The sequence below is a fragment of the Babylonia areolata genome, chromosome 35, assembly GCF_041734735.1.
Source record: "Babylonia areolata isolate BAREFJ2019XMU chromosome 35, ASM4173473v1, whole genome shotgun sequence".
NCBI classification, from domain to species: Eukaryota; Metazoa; Mollusca; class Gastropoda; order Neogastropoda; family Buccinidae; genus Babylonia; species Babylonia areolata.
Window position 1 is genome coordinate 6,704,612 of NC_134910.1, and position 22,256 is coordinate 6,726,867.

A 22,256-nucleotide genomic window follows, 5' to 3' on the forward strand; every position below is an offset into this window, starting at 1 on the left:
ATTGATTTCTACCATGAAGCGTGCAGAGTCTCAACCTGACACGCCTCCTTTGATCAACTGATTCTGCATGCTCAGATTCATTTTCAGCATCACTATCTGTAGCAAAATCATCCGATTCGAATTCCACCTCACTATCAGAGTAATCATTGTCATACTCTACTTCTGATAAATCATCAAGCATATCAATTACTTGCTGCATTGTGTACAGTTGTTTTCTCTTACATTTTGTCCCTGATATCTGCCCTGACGGGCCAGGTTGAGACTCTGCACGCTTCAAGTGTTTATGCACCGCTCAACCGGTGGTCGGGCATTATGTCATTTTTCTCTGCCACCGGTAAAGCGGTGGTCAGAGCTCAAAGGTTTTAATACCAATTATTTGCAAATTTTGGTTCGGGAGCTCAGGCAGAAGGGTTAAAATTGCTCAGGAACACAGGGCTCAAAGGGTTAACCCAAAGCCCTCAGACCTTGAGTGCATGCATATATGCTGTTCACAAACAAGTTGTTCAAATGCTGGTCCTGCCAAAATTAAAGCCACTGTATCATGACTATTATCATATCAAAAGATGCATTCTGATCATGGTAAGTCAACTGAACTCTACAGGAGCTTGGGCGCATTATCAAACAGTCAACGCATAAGCACAGTAATGCTTATTAAACAATACACATTGGCATCCAGATTCAAGCCACTGCTGTATAGCGTTCCTCATAAATACTTCATAGGTAAACGATAGCTTATAATCATTAAAACGATTTGTGCCATGCTGCTATTTGGTTTGTATTCTGCAAAGCAAGTACCGGCTATCAAAAAACACAAGACACCCACATGCACATTAGCACTGACAGAAGACTTACTAGCTGAAAGACCAAAAAACTGTTTGTACAACACTGTTCAAGCCTGTAAGAAAAGTAATGAGAGACATAGCATGGCTCAGTGTGTGTGGCAGAGGATTTCAGACACACAGGAAACAACACAAATGGGAGAGCTGCCAGAGGAGCAGAGAATTCTGGTCGTGATGCAAGAAAGGAAGGCCAAAGAATACCTGACACAGAACAGCTGAAGGAGGTCTCAAGACTGAAGCACATGTGGGGCACCATTCGGAGACTGGCCCCCAGCAGATGGGGGTGGGGCACCATTCAGAGACTGGCCCCCAACAGATGGGGGTGGGGCACCATTCAGAGACTGGCCCCCAACAGATGGGGGTGGGGCACCATTCAGAGACTGGCCCCCAACAGACAGGGGTGGGGCACCATTCGGAGACTGGCCCCCAACAGACAGGGGTGGGGCACCATTCAGAGACTGGCCCCCAACAGACAGGGGTGGGACCCCCAACAGACAGGAGTGGGACACCATTCAGAGACTGGCCCCCAACAGACAGGGGTGGGGCACCATTCAGAGACTGGCCCCCAACAGACAGACAGGGGTGGGACACCATTCAGAGACTGGCCCCCAACAGACAGGCAGGGGTGGGGCACCATTCAGAGACTGGCCCCCAACAGACAGACAGGGGTGGTGGTTCTTCATTGCTGCCCTACATGCAAGGGGGCATAACAGGCAGCAAACAAGAGAATTCTGGGCACTCCAAAAGAAGACTGACAGTGACTGGTTTTCTTTGAGTAAAAGACGTGTGGCAGAATTCTGCAGCTGGTCAGTCAGGTACTGTGGGTATCAGGCAAGCCGAATGTTGCAATAATCTGGCCCGGGCAAAACGATCACACAAACTGGGACTTGTACTGTTTTGTACTGCATTCCATTTTGTCTGCTTGAGGCATCAATGGATAACAAACACAGCCGATCTGTCTGAACCTGTTTTCCATCATCAAGTGACAGGTGAAGGCAACATCTGTTCACCAGTGTTGACAAAGGAGGTATCTGAGCGACCTGGGTCAGTGGGTGGCTACTATCTAGCTATGGGGTGTCAGCTGATAATCTGTTGTCGAACTCTTAATAGCTTGGAACTTGTCACGCTGGTCATCCAGGTCTGTACAGGTGTAAAACACATGTATGGTGTCATGTCTGATACATGACAACAAAACAAGAAAAGAACACCGAGTTATATAAACAACAGGCACTTTCTTTCTCTCTCTCTCTCTCTCTGTCCTCATGTTTGACCTTTACTGTTTCTACGATTCGGGGGGAACAAAGCAGGGGTTTGAGCCGACAACCATCCAGCTGTCAATGACAAACACCAACTACTGGCAGGCTCCACTGAACACCACCGAAGTGACTCAGCAGCAGTGCAGGGTCTCCTCTGGTGTGTGGCCTCCTGGCGACTTAACATCGATGGTTCCCTGTGGACTGCCGACGCTGGAACTGCGACGGACGAACCCGGGTGTGGCCGTGTATGGGGGAATCTAAATGAGCGGCGTGGGAGTAATGCCACTGAAACGGTGCAGATGATGGGGCAGCAAAAACAAAAACCAAAAAAACCCAAAAAAAACCAACTACTGGCCATGAGGAACATCACTGCCCCTGTACTGCCAATCAAACTCGTACATGTTAACCCACTCACACACACAAACATGCAACATCACCTTCACACACACACACACACACGTTGAACAAATCTCTATCACCCTACTAACTCTCCTGAAAATCAACACAGCATTCACACCCCAACGCTGTCCTCTCTCTCTCTCACTCTCTCTCTCTCACACAGGAAAGGGGAAGGATTTCCAGGGCTCCACAGGTTTCAGCTCGTGCAGTCCATCGGCGTCACTGTTCTTCGCTGCCAACCCTTCACCCCCACCCTCACTGGCCTGCAAGGTCAACACCTCAGTGAACCGTTTCGCCCCACTGTCCACAGCATTCTCACTCGCCACAGCCACATCGACACCCATCTGACCTGGATTCACAGAACAGGATGGTTGTTCGACCAGCTGTGACATGCTGTCAATCTGCCCTGGATTCGTAGCGCTGGATTGTGTTGACGCAAGTTGTGCTACACCACCTATCTGCGCTGGATTTGTATCGCCGGATTGTGTTGATGCAAGTTGTGCTACACCGCCTATCTGCCCTGGATTCGTAGCGCCGGATTGTGTTGATGCAAGTTGTGCTACACCGCCTATCTGCCCTGGATTCGTAGCGCCGGATTGTGTTGATGCAAGTTGTGCTACACCGCCTATCTGCCCTGGATTCGTAGCGCCAGATTGTGTTGATGCAAGTTGTGCTACACCGCCTATCTGCCCTGGATTCGTAGCGCTGGATTGGGTCACCACAAGTTGTGCTACACCGCCTATCTGCCCTGGATTCGTAGCGCCGGATTGGGTCACCACAAGTTGTGCTACACTGCCTATCTGCCCTGGATTCGTAGCGCCGGATTGGGTCACCACAAGCTGTGCTACACCGCCTATCTGCCCTGGATTCGTAGCGCCAGATTGTGTTGATGCAAGTTGTGCTACACCGCCTATCTGCCCTGGATTCGTAGCGCTGGATTGGGTCAGCACAAGTTGTGCTGCACTGGCCACCTGATCAGGATCTGCAGCAGTGGGCTGTGTGACAGGCGGAGTCACCTCCCCTGGACTGAAGCCCATGGATGGCTGTGACGGTTTGTGGGTCGGCGGCATCACCTGCGTGGTGCCGGCAGCAGAGGTGGGGTTGGAGGCCGCGCTGTGGGCGCCGTGCTTGTTCTTCTTGTGCTTGGACAGGTTGGCCGAGTCTGCAAAGGCGTGCTGGCAGAAGGGGCAGATGCAGGGCTTCTCGAACGTGTGGTGGATGCGTCTGTGGATGGTCAGCGTGCTGGCCCGGATGAAGGAGGAGCCGCAATCCGCGCACAGGAACGGCTTTTCCCCTGGAAACGGCCACAGTCAGCATCAAGTTTCAGTTTCAAAGCTCAAAACGGTTCTTACCTCATAAATACTGGACATCATCCTATCTTCATGCCAACTCAATTCAAACCTCGAACAATTCTTGGCCACATCAGTTCTGGACATCACTCTTATCTTCAAACTCATACTCGTGGCAGCTGTGTAACCCAACATGCTACTCAGGCCTCGAGTGCATGCACACACACACACACACACACACACACAGTTGTGTACCTATCACAGTGGTTTTCTTTTACATAATTTTCCAGAGAACAACTTTTAAATGAATACGCTTAATAGCCAAAAAAAGCGTAAGACGAGATAGAGCATAAATCTGACAAGATGGCGTGGAGAGCCTTGGCCAAAGGAATGATTCAGCACTTATAGCTTTTAGAGGCGTTTGATTGGCTGAGAGCGGACCGGGCCAAGACTGCTCGTCTTTTCACTGTTAGCCGCACGAAATTTGGCCAAGCAGAGCAAACCAATAGGCCTAGTTTGCATCAGTTTGACATGGTACAGTATATGACACCAAAAACTTTTTTTTGCCATGGGTTCTTTTTCAGTGCCCCAGGTGCGTGCTGCACATGGGATCTCAGTTCATCATCTCATCCAAATGACTAGACGCTCCAGTTTCATATTCCAGTCAAATTTGGGAGAAAGGGTGAGACGGGAATTGAACCCAGACCTTGATGGACACTGTACTGGCAGATCAGCGTCTTAACCACCCCGCCACCTTCCTCCCCAAAGAACACGTCCAATGTGAAAGGAAAACCCGCCACCATATTCGGGTCATCTACTCCATTTACTTTAACTAAATCATATATATATATATACTGGGTGTATACAGGGACTCTTACCGTCATTTCAGGGAGACCCAGACTACCTTCAGGGGGTCACTCTCACGCTGCACATTCAAACCAAATCTGGATTGCTACAAGTTACCAAGGCAGGCACACCTTGTCGTAACTGTCTTGATTTCTGGGCCAAGAAGTGGATGCATGCATTTTGGTGGGAACAGCGATGAAGAGAGGGGAAAGTTGGGAAAGTGAAGGCGGGCGCAATAGCCTAGTGGTTAAAGCGTTGGACTGTCAATCTGAGGGTCCCGGGTTTGAATCACAGTGACGGCGCCTGGTGGGTAAAGGGTGGAGATTTTTACGATCTCCCAGGTCAACATGTGTGCAGACCTGCTAGTGCCTGAACCCCGTTCGTGTGTAAACGCATGCAGAAGATCAAATACGCACGTTAAAGATCCTGTAATCCATGTCAGCTTTTGGTGGATTATGGAAACAAAAACATACCCAGCATGCACACCCCCGAAAACGGAGCATGGCTGCCTACATGGCGGGGTAAAAACGGTCATGCACGTAAAAGCCCACTCGTGTGCATGCGAGTGTACGTGGGGGTTGCAGCCCACGAAAGCAGAAGAAGAAGAAGGGAAGATGAAGGGAAACAAGCCTCCTTCATAACAGCTGTTCCACCATCAGACTGAAACCTGATTTTCACTTTGCTTATGTGTTCGTACCATGGATGTTTACGACATCCACAGATATTTAAGTCTAGAGATGTTTACAATAAGCAGAGATGGTTACTACGTCTAGAGATGTTTAAATGTTTACAACGTCTAAAGATGCTTACAATGTCTACAGATGTTTACAACGTCTAATGATGTTTACAACGTCCAGAGATGTTTACAATGTCTAAAGATGCTTACAGCATCTAGAGATGTTTACGTCTAAAGATGCTCACAATGTCTACAGATGTTTACGTCTAAAGATGTTTGCAACGTCCAGAGATGTTTACATTGTCTAAAGATGCTTACAGCATCTAGAGATGTTTACAACGTCTAATGATGTTTACAATGTCTAAAGATGCTTACAATGTCTACAGATGTTTACAACGTCTAATGATGTCTACAACGTCCAGAGATGTTTACATTGTCTAAAGATGCTTACAGCATCTAGAGATGTTTACAACGTCTAATGATGTTTACAACGTCTAAAGATGCTTACAATGTCTACAGATGTTTACAACGTCTAAAGATGTTTACAACATCCAGAGATGTTTACAATGTCTAAAGATGCTCACAGCATCTAGAGATGTTTACAACGTCTAAAGATGCTCACAATGTCTACAGATGTTTACAACGTCTAATGATGTTTACAACATCCAGAGATGTTTACAATGTCTAAAGATGCTCACAGCATCTAGAGATGTTTACAACGTCTAAAGATGCTTACAATGTCTACAGATGTTTACAACGTCTAATGATGTTTACAACGTCCAGAGATGTTTACAACGTCTAGAGATGATTACAGCAACTAGAGATGTGTACAACGTCTAAAGATGTTTACAATGTCTACACATATTTACAACGTCTAATGATGTTTACAAGGTCCAGAGATGTTTACAACGTCTAGAGATGATTACAGCAACTAGAGATGTTTACAATGTCTAAAGATGCTTACAACGTCTACAGATGTTTACAACGTCTAATGATGTTTACAACGTCCAGAGCTGATTACAGCAACTGGAGATGTTTACAACGTCTAAAGATGCTTACAACGTCTACAGATGTTTACAACGTCTAATGATGTTTACAACGTCCAGAGATGTTTACAACGTCCAGAGATGATTACAGCAACTGGAGATGTGTACAACGTCTAAAGATGCTTACAATGTCTACAGATGTTTACAATGTCTACAGATGTTTACAACGTCCAGAGATGTTTACAACGTCCAGAGATGATTACAGCAACTGGAGATGTGTACAACGTCTAAAGATGCTTACAATGTCTACAGATGTTTACAACGTCCACAGATGATTACAGCAACTGGAGATGTGTGCAATGTCCCAAGAACAAGCAGCTCGTCCTTTCCACTTTCAAGGTGCCATGAACATATGTTTGTGCGTTATCAGAAACCTGTGCGTCCGTGATCCATCATCCACTTGATCTTCCACATGGGTCACTGGATTATGCACATGTAACTCTTCTGCTCACATACCTGAATGGTATTCATACACACGCAGGGTATTTGCGCAAAAGGATTTGGGTCAATAGGAATTTTGTCCACCACTACCCTGCCAGGTTCTACCCAGATTTGAACAAAAACAGTTCCAGCTTCTCAAGGAGACGTTACTGCATTCAGACAAATCCATACACGCTACACCCACACCTGCAAGGCGGATGCCTGACGAGCAGCATAACCGAATGCTCTCAGTCAGGCCCTGGGTGCATACATATACATTTCAGCACCTATCAGAGTGGATTTCTTTTATACATTTTTGGCCAGAGAACAACACTAAAAGTTGCCATGGGATCTTTTTCAGTGCGCCAAGTGCGTGCTGCATTCGGGACCTCAGTTTATCATCTCATCCGAATAACTGGATCTTACTTTTGATTTTCCAGTCAAACTTTTTGAGGTAAGGGTGAAAAACCAAGATTCGAACCCAGACCCTCTCGGACATTGTACTGGCCGATAAGTCCTGTAGAAGAAATCCACTCTGAAAGGTACACAAATATACACGAATGCACTCGAGGCATTACCAGCACGTTGGGTTATGCTGCTGGTCAGGCATCTGCCGAAAATTATGTCGGGGTAGCGTGTATATATTTGACCAAACCCAGTGACGCCTCCTTGAGAAACTGAAACTGAAACACACTCTTCCCCTCCTCCCCACACGCTCAGACATCACACCCCTGAACTCCCCCCCCCCCACAACAACCCCCCCCCCCCCCCCCCCCCCTCCACCCCCCCCCTTCACCCACCAGTGTGTGTCCTCATGTGCAGCGTCAGACGGTTGAGGAAGGGGAAAGTCTTGTGGCAGACGCTGCACTCGTACGGCCGGTAGCCGGAGTGGATGCGCTTGTGCTTGCTGAGGTGGCTGGACATGGCGAAGCTTTTGCCGCAGTCGCTGCACAGGTAGGGCCGGTCGCCCGTGTGCCGCCGCACGTGGGCCGTCAGGTCACCACGGTAACAGAAGCGCTGCTCGCACACCTGGAGTTTGTACGTGGACGGTCAGTGTCGTAGATGATGGTGAGAATGATGATGATGCTGTCACTGATGATGATGATGATGATGACATGGACAGTTAGTTTTGTTGATGATGATGATGATGATGATGATGCTGACATGGACAGTAAGTTTTGTAGATGATGATGATGATGATGATGATGATGACAGTAAGTTATGTAGATGATGATGATGATGATGATGACATGGACAGTTAGTTTTGTAGCTGTTGATGACAGTGATGATGATACGACCATGGACGGTTAGTCTCGCAGATGATGATGAGACTGATGATGATGCTGACATGGAGGTTTATATGGGTATGGGACTATGTGACAAGGCTGTACTCTGCACTTCCTTCAAGCACTTTATCCCGGGAATCAACCAGGCCTGAGAGATACGGACACCTGCATTTTTGGCAAAAGATAGCTCTGGGAAGTGGGGGGGTCCTCCGCTGCTGCATGGTCCCCTGTCTTCCAATTCTGAACTCCCTGCAAAGCTACATTTCCTGTGCCTGGGTTCAAAATGCTGGCAATTATGCCACCAGGAATGCCCTGTGGGCTGGGCACTGGTAGAACAGACCCGCTGCCCTGCCATGCATGCCATAAGAGGCGACTAAGGAAGGACCACCTCACCCGGAGGATAAAGGGGTTTGCGTAGGGTTAACTACCCTGCCTGTAAAAAAGACCAGTTACAGAAGCATCGACGACAAAGAACCAAAACATTCACCTGGGCAAGGAAGGGTCTCCGTCCTTCCCAAAGACTTATTTATTTATGCAAGCTTATCTATTATTTATTCCCCTGTTTTTTTGTTGTTGTTGTTTGTTTTTTTTTGTTGTTTTTTCTCAAGGCCTGACTAAGCGCGTTGGGTTACGCTGCTGGTCAGGCATCTGCTTGGCAGATGTGGTGTAGCGTATATGGTTTTGTCCGAACGCAGTGACGCCTCCTTGAGCTACTGAAACTGAAACTGCAGTGAAAGCCAAAAGACTGGAATGGCCAGAACAGCCCAGAACAGAGTGCGATGGCGAGGGGTCGTTGATGTTCTATGCTCCACCAGGAGCGATGGGCATAATGAATGAATGAATGCCACCAGGAATCATGCACTGGCTTACAAAATCATTCATGAGGAATTACTCTCCCGAAACAAACCTATTCAGACACTGCAGCATTTCTGCACCAGAGCCACACAAAGTGTAGTGCTTTAATCATGGATAAAAAAAAAATTTTTTTTAAACCCAACAAGTTTTAATGCTGCCTCAGGCTTCAACAGGAAAACTGGAACCACACAATGCACTGTCATCCACTGACTGAACAGATCCATCTATGAGAAAACTCTAACCAACACTGCAGGGGTGTGAATCTGCCTGGCCTGGTCAGTGTCAAGTGTACACTGCAAAAGGAAGCACAGGGTACACACTTACCTGTCATCATCCTCATCCCTAATCCAACATCAAATAAAGAAAAGAGTTACAGTACACAGTTTAACTCTCTCGATACGAACAGTGAAAGAGAAGACGTTAACAGCATTTCATCCCAATTACCACCATCAAAATATTGCAAGCGGAAGGCTCTTACACTGAAGAGGTGAATGTTGACAAAGAATACCACAATTCTGACGACGGAAGCTAAAGTTTGGGTCATTGAGACACCCACTGGACATCCGAGGGGTCTGTGTAGAGGAGAAGAGAGGACTGGCCGTACTGAGTGAGTTAAAGCCAGTATAATTTACCTGTCATCATCCTCAACCCTAATCCAACATCAAATAAAGAAAAGAGTTACACACACAAACAGGAGTACATAATAACACAGTCGACACTAAGGCACTTGCAGTCACACACAATAATACAGTCAATATTAATGCACACACAAACAGCAAAACACAACAATATAGCAAACAGTAACGCACAACAACACAGTTGATACCAAGACACACAAAAATGATAACAATCATACTAAGATATACAAAAAAAACACCAATCAAAAAAAAAAGTCAACACTAAGACACACAAAAATGGTAACATACAACCACGTTTACTCTTTCACCACAACAACTTCAGTCTTCTTCTTCTTCTGCGTTCGTGGGCTGCAACTCCCACGTTCACTCGCATGTACATGAGTGGGCTTTTACGTGCATGACCGTTTTTACCCCGCCATGTAGGCAGCCATACTCCGCTTTCGGGGGTGTGCATGCTGGGTATGTTCTTGTTTCCATAACCCACCGAACGCTGACATGGATTACAGGATCTTTAACGTGCGTATTTGATCTTCTGCATGCATTTACACACGAAGGGGGTTCAGGCACTAGCAGGTCTGCACATATGTTGACCTGGGAGATCGTAAAAATCCCCACCCTTTACCCACCAGGCGCCGTCACCGTGATTCGAACCCGGGACCCTCAGATTGAAAGTCCAACGCTTTAACCACTCGGCTATTGTGCCCGTCGCAACTTCAGTCAACTAGACAGTTCACAGGCACAGATGACTTCAGTCAACATCGAAAGGCCCTATCAAAAGGACTGCTTTTCACACTGTAACAAAGCTCAACAGCTGCAGCAAACTTTCCAGTCGATTCCCTTTCCCCGCTTGACCAAGTTTAAAACAAAAAAAGTCCACTGTGTTGTTTATTTGTATTTGTATTTCTTTTTATCACAACAGATTTCTCTGTGTGAAATTCGGGCTGCTCTCCCCAGGGAGAGCGCGTCGCTACACTACAGCGCCACCCATTTTTTTGGTATTTTTTCCTGCGTGCAGTTTTATTTGTTTTTACTATCCAAGTGTATTTTTCTACAGAATTTTGCCAGGAACAACCCTTTTGTTGCCATGGGTTCTTTTACGTGCGCTAAGTGCATGCTGCACACGGGACCTCGGTTTATCATCTTATCCAAATGACTAGCGTCCAGACCACCACTCAAGGTCTAATGGAGGGGGAGAAAATATCGGCGGCTGAGCCGTGATTCGAACCAGCGCCCTCAGATTCTCTTGCTTCCTAGGCACATATGATATAAATACAGGCTCTTTGAAATAAACTAGACGACACACGAAGCAGAAAAACAAGCGAACAGCAACAAAGGGACAGACCTGTGTGTTTCCTCATGTGCACTTTGAGCGCTGTCGCCCGTGTGAACGTGGCCCCGCAGTCGGAACAGGCGTGTGCTTTGGGTTCGGCCTTTCCCTTCCTGCCTCTTTTCGGGGCTGGGGATGACGGCTCTGGGCTGAGTGGTCTGCTGCCTCTCTTGGGGGCTGGGGTCGGCACCGATGCCTTCCGTTTCCTGCCTCTCCTTGACGCTGGCTTCACCTGCTGGGAACCATTCAAAAAGATTTTTTAAAAATTTTTTTATGGTTGTTTATTGAATTTGCTGGAGTCGACCGGAGGAAGCGAAGGAAGTGGGGGAGGCGTCGGGTTGGCGTTGTTGACAGGGCCAGAAATAGAGGGCCCAGAGTGTCCGCGAATCAATATCGATCGCGCCTTAATTTTAGCTCGATATCCCAATCGAACCATATAATTATGTGACCTGGTTCGAGACAAAATTTGACAAAAAACAAGAACGCCAGAGAATCGACAGACAGACAGAAAATACGAAAAAAATTAGCCGTATGGAGAGCACAGGACAGGAGTCATAATGGCTGCCGGAAAAAGAGGGCGTTAGCCAGCGGGACAAAGGGGAGGTTACCTACTTCCGGGAGGTTATCGGCTGTAGTTTCATTTTCTCCGCATAGGCGGATAGTAGTTTGCACAGGCAGGAATGTCAGACCCCTGCCGGAGTCTGCACTAGTTGGGTCACGGTTAAGTATGTGTAATTAAATTGGAATTATATGTTGTTTAGTGGAAATGTATGCTAGGAGGCTCCCTGACAATGACATGCCTGTCTTTGTCTGCCCCAACTGTCAGCGAACATTTCGTGCGCAGATTGGACTATTCAGCCATCTGCGCACTCACAAGTAGATCCATGAGCATCTCCCCCACCCCCCCCACCACCACCACCCTCCCCCCAGCTGGATGACAACGATGGTCATCATCGATCTCGATGGACGCACACCACCATACTAGGAGGCAATTCCCAAACTCCCTCATAATAACTGATAATAACTACTGAACTGTTAAGATCAGCAAAATAAAAAGCCATTTCCGCATTGATAGAAAATAATATGTTTTTGTTTAGATGGAAAACAAATGGCTTTAAAACTAAATTATCCACAAAATATCTTAATCTTAAAAACTTAAATGATTTCAATTTAAAACCACATCACACGCTCACAGACATACAAATAATACATAAACATTTACACACACACACACACATACACACACACACACTTTCCCACTCTGCTCTCAACCCTCGATCTCCCAAATCCCCACCCCAACACCCCTGCCCCCCGATCCATCATCCCCTCATCCACATCCTATGTTTTTCCACATCTAATATCACTCTGAGTCAGTCGGAGTTCAACAGATGTAAAATTAAGAAATGAGAAAACACCCCCCCCCCCACACACACACACACACACAGAGCATGCATAACACAAAACACACACACACTGACATGCAGTACACACTCACACATACTTGCTCAGTAAGAAAAGAAGCAATGGGCAAAGAAAGTGCTCAATAACGGTCTTCAGTACCTTCATGTATGTGAACTCCATGTGTACGGGCTACAGGTCTAACAAGCAAACTATTCTGACTCGACTTTGACACACACACACACACACACACACATACACTCCCACGCATTCACACACACACACACACACACACACACACCCTCCCACACATGCACACACACACACACACACACACACACACACCAGCAAACACACACACACACACAAACCTCCACTGGCTGGGACGGCAAAACCTCCACCACTTCATCCTCTTCCCCCTCCGCAGACCGTGGGGACGGCATTGGTGAGGACTTGGGGGAGGTGCTGGGGGCGAGGTGAGGAGGGGGGCAGGACACATGAGTGGTGGGGGAGGGGGTGGAGGAGGACAGGGGAGGAGGAGGAGGGGGGCAGTGGGGGCACAGCAGCTGCAGGGGGGACTGGCAGGTGGCACAGGGCCTGACGTCGGTTGTGCTGAAGCTGGACAACAACCAGAGATGCCAACTGTTATGATTTCGCCGCATTTTGGTTACGCCTACCCCTGAAAGCGGAGTACGGCTGCCTACAAAACGGTCATACACGTAAAAGCCCACTCGTGTGCATGCGAGTGAACGTGGGAGTTGCAGCCCACGAACGCAGAAGAAGAAGTAGTTATGCTTGATCGCAGTTTGTTCCGACGTTACGCCAACATCACAATAGATCTGACGAGTTCATTTTCGACTACATAGCATAGTCACATGCCTTCCTGTCGTAACATTAACCAGACGTTCTAGACCTATCAATCACGAGGCCAGGGCGGTCACTACTAAACCTGGTCTCACGTGATGATGCTCAGCTAAACTTGTGTGTGTTTACATTGAAGCAGCATTGAGTGGACCAATCAGCTTAACTGTATGCCCAAACAAAAGAGAACGTGGCTAAATCAAGTTGTGTCTTGGGTCAAAGAGTGTCTATGCCCAGTGGATTAAGCTACGGAGCAGCAGTTACACCGTGTTGCAGCTAGGCCTAAGTGCTTGTATGCCTTGAAGATAAAATGTATGTTTGCTGAAGTGGCTGGGAGTCCCGATTGTTCCTACAAACACTTGACAGGGGTTGGCATGTCTGAACAACAAACACAGTCACAACTTCCTTCATTCAGGCCAAAGACCCCACGTGAAGGGGTGTGAACAAAACAAGACCTTCTATTTTTCGAAGTGGGAAGAATTCAAGAGAATAAGTCAATCAGCGTATGAAGTATGAACAGGGCAGTACACATGCCAACATGTCAGCAGTGGCTATCCATACTGCACAGCATGCTAGTAAAACTGTATCCTTAGTCAAGAGCTGACGACTTTGTCTTCTTTTGAACACTTGATATAAGAATATGACAGAATTACTGATTACATGCTAAGTTATAGCAGCCATAACTATTGAAAGTTTTACAGATGATAGGGTTTTATTTGAGAATAAGTCAATCAGCACATGAAGTATGAACAGGGCAGTACACATGCCAACATGTCAGCAGTGGCTATCCATATTGCACAGCATGCTAATAAAACTGTATCATAGTCAAGAGCTGACGACTTTGTCTTCTTTTGAACACTTGATATAAGAATATGACAGAATTATTGATTACATGCTAAGTTATAGCAGCCATAACTATTGAAAGTTTTACAGGTGATAGGGTTTTATTTGTAAACTAGCTGAAAAAACCTGAAATCTAAGACAACAGAGTGCAAAATGACATTTCTGCATAATGGACATTTCATTATATTTAGAGTGTGTTCTTAATACCTAAAAGCACTACGTACCACAGCGTATCAAAATTTCAAATGAAATCTTGTCAGTATATTTAAATCAAACATAAGGCAAGGTTCTATGCTATCATTTGTTTTGAATTTTCTTTTTTTTTTCTTTTTTTTTTTTTTTTGCTGCCCCATCATCTGCACCGTTTCAGTGGCATTACTCCTACGCCGCTCATTTAGATTCCCCCGTACACGGCCACACCCGGGTTCGTCCGTCGCAGTTCCAGTGTCGGCAGTCCACAGGGAACCATCGATGTTAGGTCGCCCGGAGGCCACACACCAGAGGAGACCCTGCACTGCTGCTGAGTCACTTCGGTGGTGTTCAGTGGTGCCTGTTCTGTTTTAACGTACTTAGGACACCACCTACTAAGCCCCCTACTAACGACAATAATGGCTTAGTCGCGGAGCCAGACTGAGTGAGCGTCTCTCCCAGAGTGGAGACCGCCACCACGTCCCTCAAACAACAGCCCCCCATGAATCTGCCGACACTGACGACATTGACAGGACTCACCCCAAGCACGGAAGTGGAGGGGCATCGAAAGTGAGGTCACCATGAGAGCAGGGCATGAAAGGCCACAGACTTTGAGACTATTTTGTTTTTATATTGATGACGATGAAGGAGGAGGAGGATGACGATGATGATGACGATATTGCTATGGAGGTCCATTTTGGTTTGGGACTGCGTGACAAGGCTGTACTCTACGCTTCCTGTCATAATGATATCCCGGCGTTAACCAGGCCCGAGAGATACAGACACTTGCAGTGTTGATCAGGTAATTAGAGCAACACACCCAAAGACGCATCCTTGAAGTGGATGACACTCGACTGTGTGGTCCCAGTCTCCCCATTTAAGCCCACAGCACACTCAACTCTGGGTAGGAGCCGGCCACGGGTAAAATGATAATAATGACTCCTCTTGTTGTTGTGTCAGAATAAGAGGTCAAAGTGCCAAGTTTAGAGAATACAAAAAATATAAATATAACATTAAATGCCGTTTGCATATAATTAGGCTTCTTTTTTTTATTTTTTTTGCGCCCATCCCAGAGGTGCAATATTGTTTTGAATTTTCTGTACTCCCAAAAAAATCTACCACTGTCATCAGTTTGACTATTCCGATTCTGCCAACAATTGAGATCTTTTTGGGGAGGGGAAAGGGGAATGTGGGGGGGGGGGGGGGGTTAGTAAGGACTGACAAGTGATACAGGACCTGATAGCCCTTGTGCAGAAGCTGGTCAACACACCACTGTATTGTGTTGCATTGTTTTGTATTGTGTTGTGTTGTGTTGTGTTGCGTTGTGCTGTGTTCAACTGAATTGCGCTGCATTGTATAACTCTCTCTGTCACTACAGTACAGTTGTTTTTTTTAAATCATACAAAAACAAGAGAGGCAAGGCCTTCAAGACTCACTTGTGATAAATTAAGTCCCCTAGCATTAATTACAGAGTAATTTCCCTTTTTTACTACCTGCACCAAAACGTTTGCAAAATAAATAAAAATTCCATGCTTAGCAAAAGAAGCTCCTGTTTGAACAAAAAATGATAATAATGACTCCTCTTGTTGTTGTGTCAGAATAAGAGGTCAAAGTGCCAAGTTTAGAGAATACAAAAAATATAAATATAACATTAAATGCCGTTTGCATATAATTAGGCTTCTTTTTTTTATTTTTTTGCGCCCATCCCAGAGGTGCAATATTGTTTTAAACAAGATGACTGGAAAGAACTGAATTTTTCCAATTTTTATGCCAAATTTGGTGTCAACTGACAAAGTATTTGCAGAGAAAATGTCAATGTTAAAGTTTACCACGGACACACAGACACACAGATACACACACACACACACACACACACACAGACAACCAAACACCGGGTTAAAACATAGACTCACTTTGTTTACACAAGTGAGTCAAAAAAACAACCCAACAACGTGAAGGCATACACCTTGTACTGAAAGCAATCCAGTGCACTGCACAGCACACAAAGCTTCCTGTGGCCACTCACTGCTTCAGCAGGAAGGCAGCGATGTCAGCATCACTGCACAGCCGTCTCTGGACGCCAATGCTTCGCCACTGCTCAAACACCTCACGGCCAATGTCCACCATGCAGGGCGTCGTCTGGGCCCCCCTCCTTCCTCCCCTCCTCACCTTCACCCTCTGGGAGTTCTCTGCCCCTGACCTAGTGCTCTTCCTTCCCTGGAGGACAAGAAGAAAAGAAGAAGAAAAAAAAAGAGAGAATTAAAATAAGATGAAGAAGAGAGGCAAGGCCTTCACGACTCACTTGTGACTGAGAGTAAAACACACAAGCTTTTTATGTATTGAGTATAATTTCAAAATGTAATGTTTAAGATGAGAAAGATCAGTTTAAAGCAAATTAAGTCCCCTAGCATTAATTACAGAGTAATTTCCCTTTTTTACTATCTGTACCAAAACGTTTGCAAAATAAATAAAACTTCCATGCTTAGCAAAAGAAGTTCCTGTTTGAACATAAAATGATAATATGACTGCTCTTGTTGTTGGGTCAGAATATCAGATCAAAGTGCCAAGTTTAGAGAATACAAAAAATATAAATATAACAGTAAATGCAGTTTGCATATAATTAGGCTTCATTATTTATTTTTTTGTGCCCATCCCAGAGGTGCAATATTGTTTTAAACAAGATGACTGGAAAGAACTGAATTTTCCCTATTTTTATGCCTAATTTGGTGTCAACTGACAAAGTATTTGCAGAGAAAATGTCAATGTTAAAGTTTACCACGGACACACACACACACACACACACACACAGACAACCGAACACCAGGTTAAAACATAGACTCACTTTGTTTACACAAGTGAGTCAAAAATGAGGGGGCATTTTGGTCGCAGATGAGGGCAAGTGTGATGTCTTTGTCCAGCAATGAGATGTAGAAGTTTGTTTTTTTTCAAATTTGTCACATACATACATATACACACATACACATGAATTTGAACCCTTTGAGCCCTGACCACCGCTTTACCAGTGGTGGGGAGGGGTGGCATACTGCCTGGCCACTGGTTGAGCGGTGCGTAAACACTTGTGTCGTGTTTTGCTATTGGTTGACTTATATTGAAGAGCCAATCAGAAAAAACGTAATATTCTGACGTCAGCGAACGTAGTACCAACATTGTGTTTTGTGCATGTGCTTTGGATAAAAAAAGATCGATTTCTACCATGAAGCGTGCAGAGTCTCAACCTGACACGCCTCCTTTGATCAACTGATTCTGCATGCTCAGATTCATTTTCAACATCATCACTATCTGTAGCAAAATCATCCGATTCGAATTCCACCTCACTATCAGAGTAATCATTGTCATACTCTACTTCCGATACATCATCAAGCATATCAGTTACTTGCTGCGTTGTGTACAGGTGTTTTCTCGCACGTTTTGTCCCTGATTTCTGCCCTGACAGGCCAGGTTGAGACTGCACGCTTCAAGTGATTACGCACCGCTCAACCGGTGGCTGGGCATTATGTCATTTTTCTCTACCACCGGTAAATCGGTGGTCAGGGCTCAAAGGGTTTAATACCAATTATTTGCAAATTTTGGCTCAGGAGCTCAGGCAGAAGGGTTAAAATTGCTCAGGAATTCAGGGCTCAAAGGGTTAAAGCATTATCAGAAAAGTGTTATATATATATATATATATATATATTATTTGTATTTGTATTTCTCTTTTTATCACAACAGATTTCTCTGTGTGAAAATTCAGGCTGCTCTCCCCAGGGAGAGCACGTTGCTACACCACGGCACCACCTATTCTTTTTGTATTTTTCCCTGTGTGCAGTTTTATTTGTTTTTCCTATTGCAGTGGATTTTTCTACATAATTTTGCCAGGAACAACCCTTTTGTGCTGTGGGTTCTTTTACGTGCGCTAAGTGCATGCTGCACACGGGACCTCGGTTTATCGTCTCATCCGAATTACTATTTGTATATATATAACAAATTTATATATATAACACGAATATATATACATATAACAAATTTGGATATATATCTGATCTATATATCTATATATATATATATATATCTGATTTTGTTTTCTGTCCAAGGTTTGGAAATTGTAAAAACCTATTATGATTTTAATACACAATCTGTAATAAACACAACCCACTACACAAACTGCCAGGCAGCTGGACGGCTATCCATCTTTTTAACTGCATAATCACAATGCTGTCATACATTACAACAACCATTCACCAATTTTGTGCTTATCTAATAAAATAAACAGCTAAAATGTCACAGCAGAGTGCAATCACAAGGTGTTATGTATTTACCCGACTCTTTCTTGTCTGAGAAGTGGTGCTGTCTCCACCAACACAGCCAGCGGGGGGGCATCCACAAAGTGAATCTGCAGGTCTGCTAGATCATCGTCCCTTGCATGGCGCAAAGATTTTCTGCGTTCTGCCGTTTTTTCCTGCCTCTTGCTCTTACGACAACTCCTGTGACATGGATGATAATAATAATCAGTACCATTTTTCATAATGAAATGAAAACGAGAGATGCAGTATGTATGTGTGTGTGTGTGTGTGTGTGTGTGTGTGTGTCCCTGTGTGTGTGCGTGCGTGCGTGCGTGTGTGTGTGTGAGCGTGCGAGTGTCCCTGTGTGTGTGTGTGTGTGTGTGTGTATGTGTTCCTGTGTGTGTGTGTGTCCCTATGTCTGTTCTGTGCGCGTGTGCATGCGTGCGTGTGTATGTGTGTGAATGTGTGCATGCAAGTGTCCATCGATTTAAGGTTTATTCAATTTGAGTGATTTAAGATATAATGCTCTGTGTGCGTGCATGCATGTGTTCATGTGTGGACTGCACACATGTACGTGAAGGGTCAACTCCTAAACTGAAGACCACCAACACAGACATAGGGCGCATGCACACACACACACACACACACACACACAAACACACACACATACACACACACACGTACACGAAACCATGCACAGACACACCTGCTGGTACTTCTTCGGGGAGCAGATCTTTCTGCAGCCTTGACACTCCGACACTTTCTGCCCTGGCTTTCTGTCCCCGATGTCTGTTGAGGCGCCCACGCTCCATCCGCCTGACCCACGGCCTGCGCCGCACGCTCTGAATCCACAGCCTCACCTTCACCCACGCTGGTCAGGTCACCTTCTGTCTTCACAGGTCCCGCCTCACCCAGCTCCACAAGGAGAGTCTCCTTCTGGCTGCTGCCGCTGACTGTTGTTGTCTGGACGTTAAATACCCCATGGAGCTCTGCTTTCATGCTGTCTTCTTCGTCCTGTTTTATCAAGAAAGGGGGCTGAGAAGGTTGATCCATTTCTTTGAGGAGGTTTTGACTTTCGTTCCTTCATCGATTTTGATGATAAGCTTTTCCTTCTTGTTCTGCAACCTGCTCACAGGAACATACATTATCTGACTTGAGTTTATGCAGTTAAGATCTTCCTGAATATTTTTCAATTATTCTGCTGTATAAAGTAAGCAATGAAAGCAAGTTCACTTTACACAAGTGTTACACTGCTTTCATATTACTTATCAGGAAAGAACTCACAGTTTGCAGATCTTAAGTTATTTGTTAACTGTAATTTTTCTTTTTGGGGGGATGGGTTGGGGTGGGGTGGATGTGAGTTGGTTGATTGTGCTACCACGTCATCTGTGCTGTTTAATTATTCAGCCAAAAGTAGAAGTAGCTGGGACTAAAATCACCGGCCTCTGAGCCCTAGTTATACATAAATTAATCATTTCAGCTTTCTTTTTAGGTGTTGCAGTTGAAAACAAAAGCATGCTTTTTTTCCTTCACAGACAACATGAAATCTATACTGCTGTTATCTATACATTTGTCACTTTCAGTTTCAAGGGGATGCCAGAGCAAGCAGGCAGATCCATATATACTACAGTACATCTGCTGATTAAAAAGAATTACAGATCCATATATATGCTACACTACATCAGATGAGAAAAAAATGATTATTAATAATAAGATTAATAGAAATAAAAGCTGAATCAGTCATATTGCTTTATGTCATGATTGTGCATATTGTGTAATCTGTTTCCACAACCATCTTAACTCTGACACTTGTAAAACTAGTGACAAGGATTATACTGTTTACAGTTTATACTTTTTCTTCTTTCCCTCCTTTTTTTTTTTTTTTTTCAACAGGATCTTTGAGTTTGATGTGTGTACATGTATACACATTATGGGAGTTCAGGCTCAACCAGGTATGCTGGTCTCCCCCCTTTAAGAGAATGCTAACTGGTTTTGCCAGGATGTCTGATGATTTTGCCAGTATAGATTCTCCACCTCCTCTGTCTCAATGTTGATGTCCAGCAAGGGTTCTTTGTAGCTGTATGTGAGGGGGTCAGGGAAGGACCATCGTCTTCAATGGTAAATACACTCTGGAAAACGTGGTTGAGTAGCTCTGCTTTTTCTTCAACATTCTTCGTCTTGCTTCCATCCTCTTGTTTTAAGTCAGCCACTCCTGCCTTTGTTGTTGCTTTTTATTTCACATATGACCAGAAGGCCTTGAGGTTTTTCTTGGCCTTTGACACTATCATTTCCTCAAGCTTTCTCCTGGTCTTTTGACATCCCTTAGATGCTTTGTTCCTTGCTTTGAAGTAGGCAGTGTAGTTTTCTCCTGACTTCATTTGCAGCCATCTTCGAAACAGTGGTGCTTCTTGCAAACTGAGGCCAGTGTACCCCTGTCCATCCACTTGTTCCTTCTTACCCTGCCGGTGGGTTTCTTTGGTACTACCTTCTCATCGCTTCTTGTATCTTTCCTTTAAGCAGACACCATGCTGCCTCAGTCTGTGTTTTGCAGTTCCTTTCTGAGGGAATCAAAGTCAGCTTTAGTACAGTTATAACACAGCTTCCTGTCTTGTTTCCTTGGAATAAGGCACAACATGACCAGCAGTGAAATTCTTCTTCTTCTTCAGCGTTCGTGGGCTGCAACTCCCACGTTCACTCGTATGCACACGAGTGGGCTTTTACATGTATGACCGTTTTTACCCCGCCATGTATGCAGCCATACTCTGTTTTCGGGGGTGTGCATGCTGGGTATGTTCTTGTTTCCATGACCCACCGAACGCTGACATGGATTACAGGATCTTTAACGTGCGTATTTGATCTTCTGCTTGCATATACACATGAAGGGGGTTCAGGCACTAGCAGGTCTGCACATATGTTGACCTGGGAGATCGTAAAAATCTCCACCCTTCACCCACCAGACGCCGTCACCGTGATTCGAACCTGGGACCCTCAGAGTGAAATGATCGCTCTTGCCTGTGAATGTTAGTTACATAGTAACAGAATGTTTGATGAAATATTTAGATGTTCACTATTTCCAGTTTAAACAAATACACCAATGGTAATTTTTTGAAACTAATTATTTGTCCACACCAATATAATATGTGGGTTTGAAATGATTTGCTGTCAGATTGTACTTTCTGGCTGCCTCTGCAATAATGCATTTAAGTCCACACTGCTACTTGTAAATTCTTCACCGGTTAGCAAATGCATTCGTGTGTTTATCGCGTGAAGCATGTGTGTCTCTGTGCATAAAGTACACACTCAAGGACTCTGTGTGTGTGTGTGTGTGTGTGTGTGTGTGTGTGCAGTGTGCGTGCGTGTGTGTGTAACACTGTGTGTGATGTTGGCCAGTGTTTGTGTCACTGTGTCCCTGAATATGCAGTGCATGTGAATAAAAGTTAGAAGGCCCTATCTCTGCTATTAAAACTTTACACTGCATCATTCAAACTAAGTCCGAATTCATTTTGTCGACTTCAAATAGTAACGGCGAAACCCTTTCGAAAAACGCCGTCCTACCTGTTGTACTGGGCGGCCGATTCGTCAATGAAACACCGCCATTTTGAATTATATACCATCGTAGCCACAGTTTCGACCGACCGTGACTGATGTACAGGCCAGATCATTTTGTACATCTTACCGCTTAAAACGATGATATTAAGAATTTAAAAGCACATAACACTGGTACTTTTTATGAGATGAAGCATCACCCGAAGTGCTAAATGACTGCAAAAGAATATTGGCATCGTCTGCTAATCGAAGGAAGTCGTTT

The 22,256-nt window shown here is 45.1% G+C and overlaps 2 protein-coding genes across 4 annotated transcripts; both read right to left on the bottom strand.

Moving 5' to 3' along the window:
- Window positions 1-1,965: 1,965 nt before the first annotated feature.
- Window positions 1,966-7,859, bottom strand: LOC143278056 (uncharacterized). Its single transcript, XM_076583071.1, has 2 exons — window positions 7,572-7,859; window positions 1,966-3,788 (listed from the first exon to the last, which is right to left on the bottom strand). The coding sequence occupies exons 1-2, from the start codon at window positions 7,693-7,695 to the stop codon at window positions 2,650-2,652; spliced, it is 1,263 nt and encodes a 420-aa protein (XP_076439186.1). The 5' UTR covers window positions 7,696-7,859; the 3' UTR covers window positions 1,966-2,649.
- Window positions 7,860-10,784: 2,925 nt separating this feature from the next.
- LOC143278051 (uncharacterized) lies at window positions 10,785-22,055 on the bottom strand. Of its 3 annotated transcripts, none has more exons than XM_076583064.1 (6): window positions 22,004-22,055; window positions 19,155-19,573; window positions 18,485-18,649; window positions 16,195-16,385; window positions 12,647-12,893; window positions 10,785-11,109 (listed from the first exon to the last, which is right to left on the bottom strand). In XM_076583064.1, the coding sequence occupies exons 4-6, from the start codon at window positions 16,293-16,295 to the stop codon at window positions 10,801-10,803; spliced, it is 657 nt and encodes a 218-aa protein (XP_076439179.1). In that variant the 5' UTR covers window positions 16,296-16,385; window positions 18,485-18,649; window positions 19,155-19,573; window positions 22,004-22,055; the 3' UTR covers window positions 10,785-10,800. The 3 variants fall into 3 exon arrangements, with proteins under 3 accessions (XP_076439179.1, XP_076439176.1, XP_076439178.1); XM_076583061.1 differs by having other exon boundaries at window positions 10,785-11,112; XM_076583063.1 differs by having other exon boundaries at window positions 10,785-11,112; window positions 19,155-19,462; window positions 22,004-22,037.
- Between the last annotated feature and the right edge of the window lie 201 nt (window positions 22,056-22,256).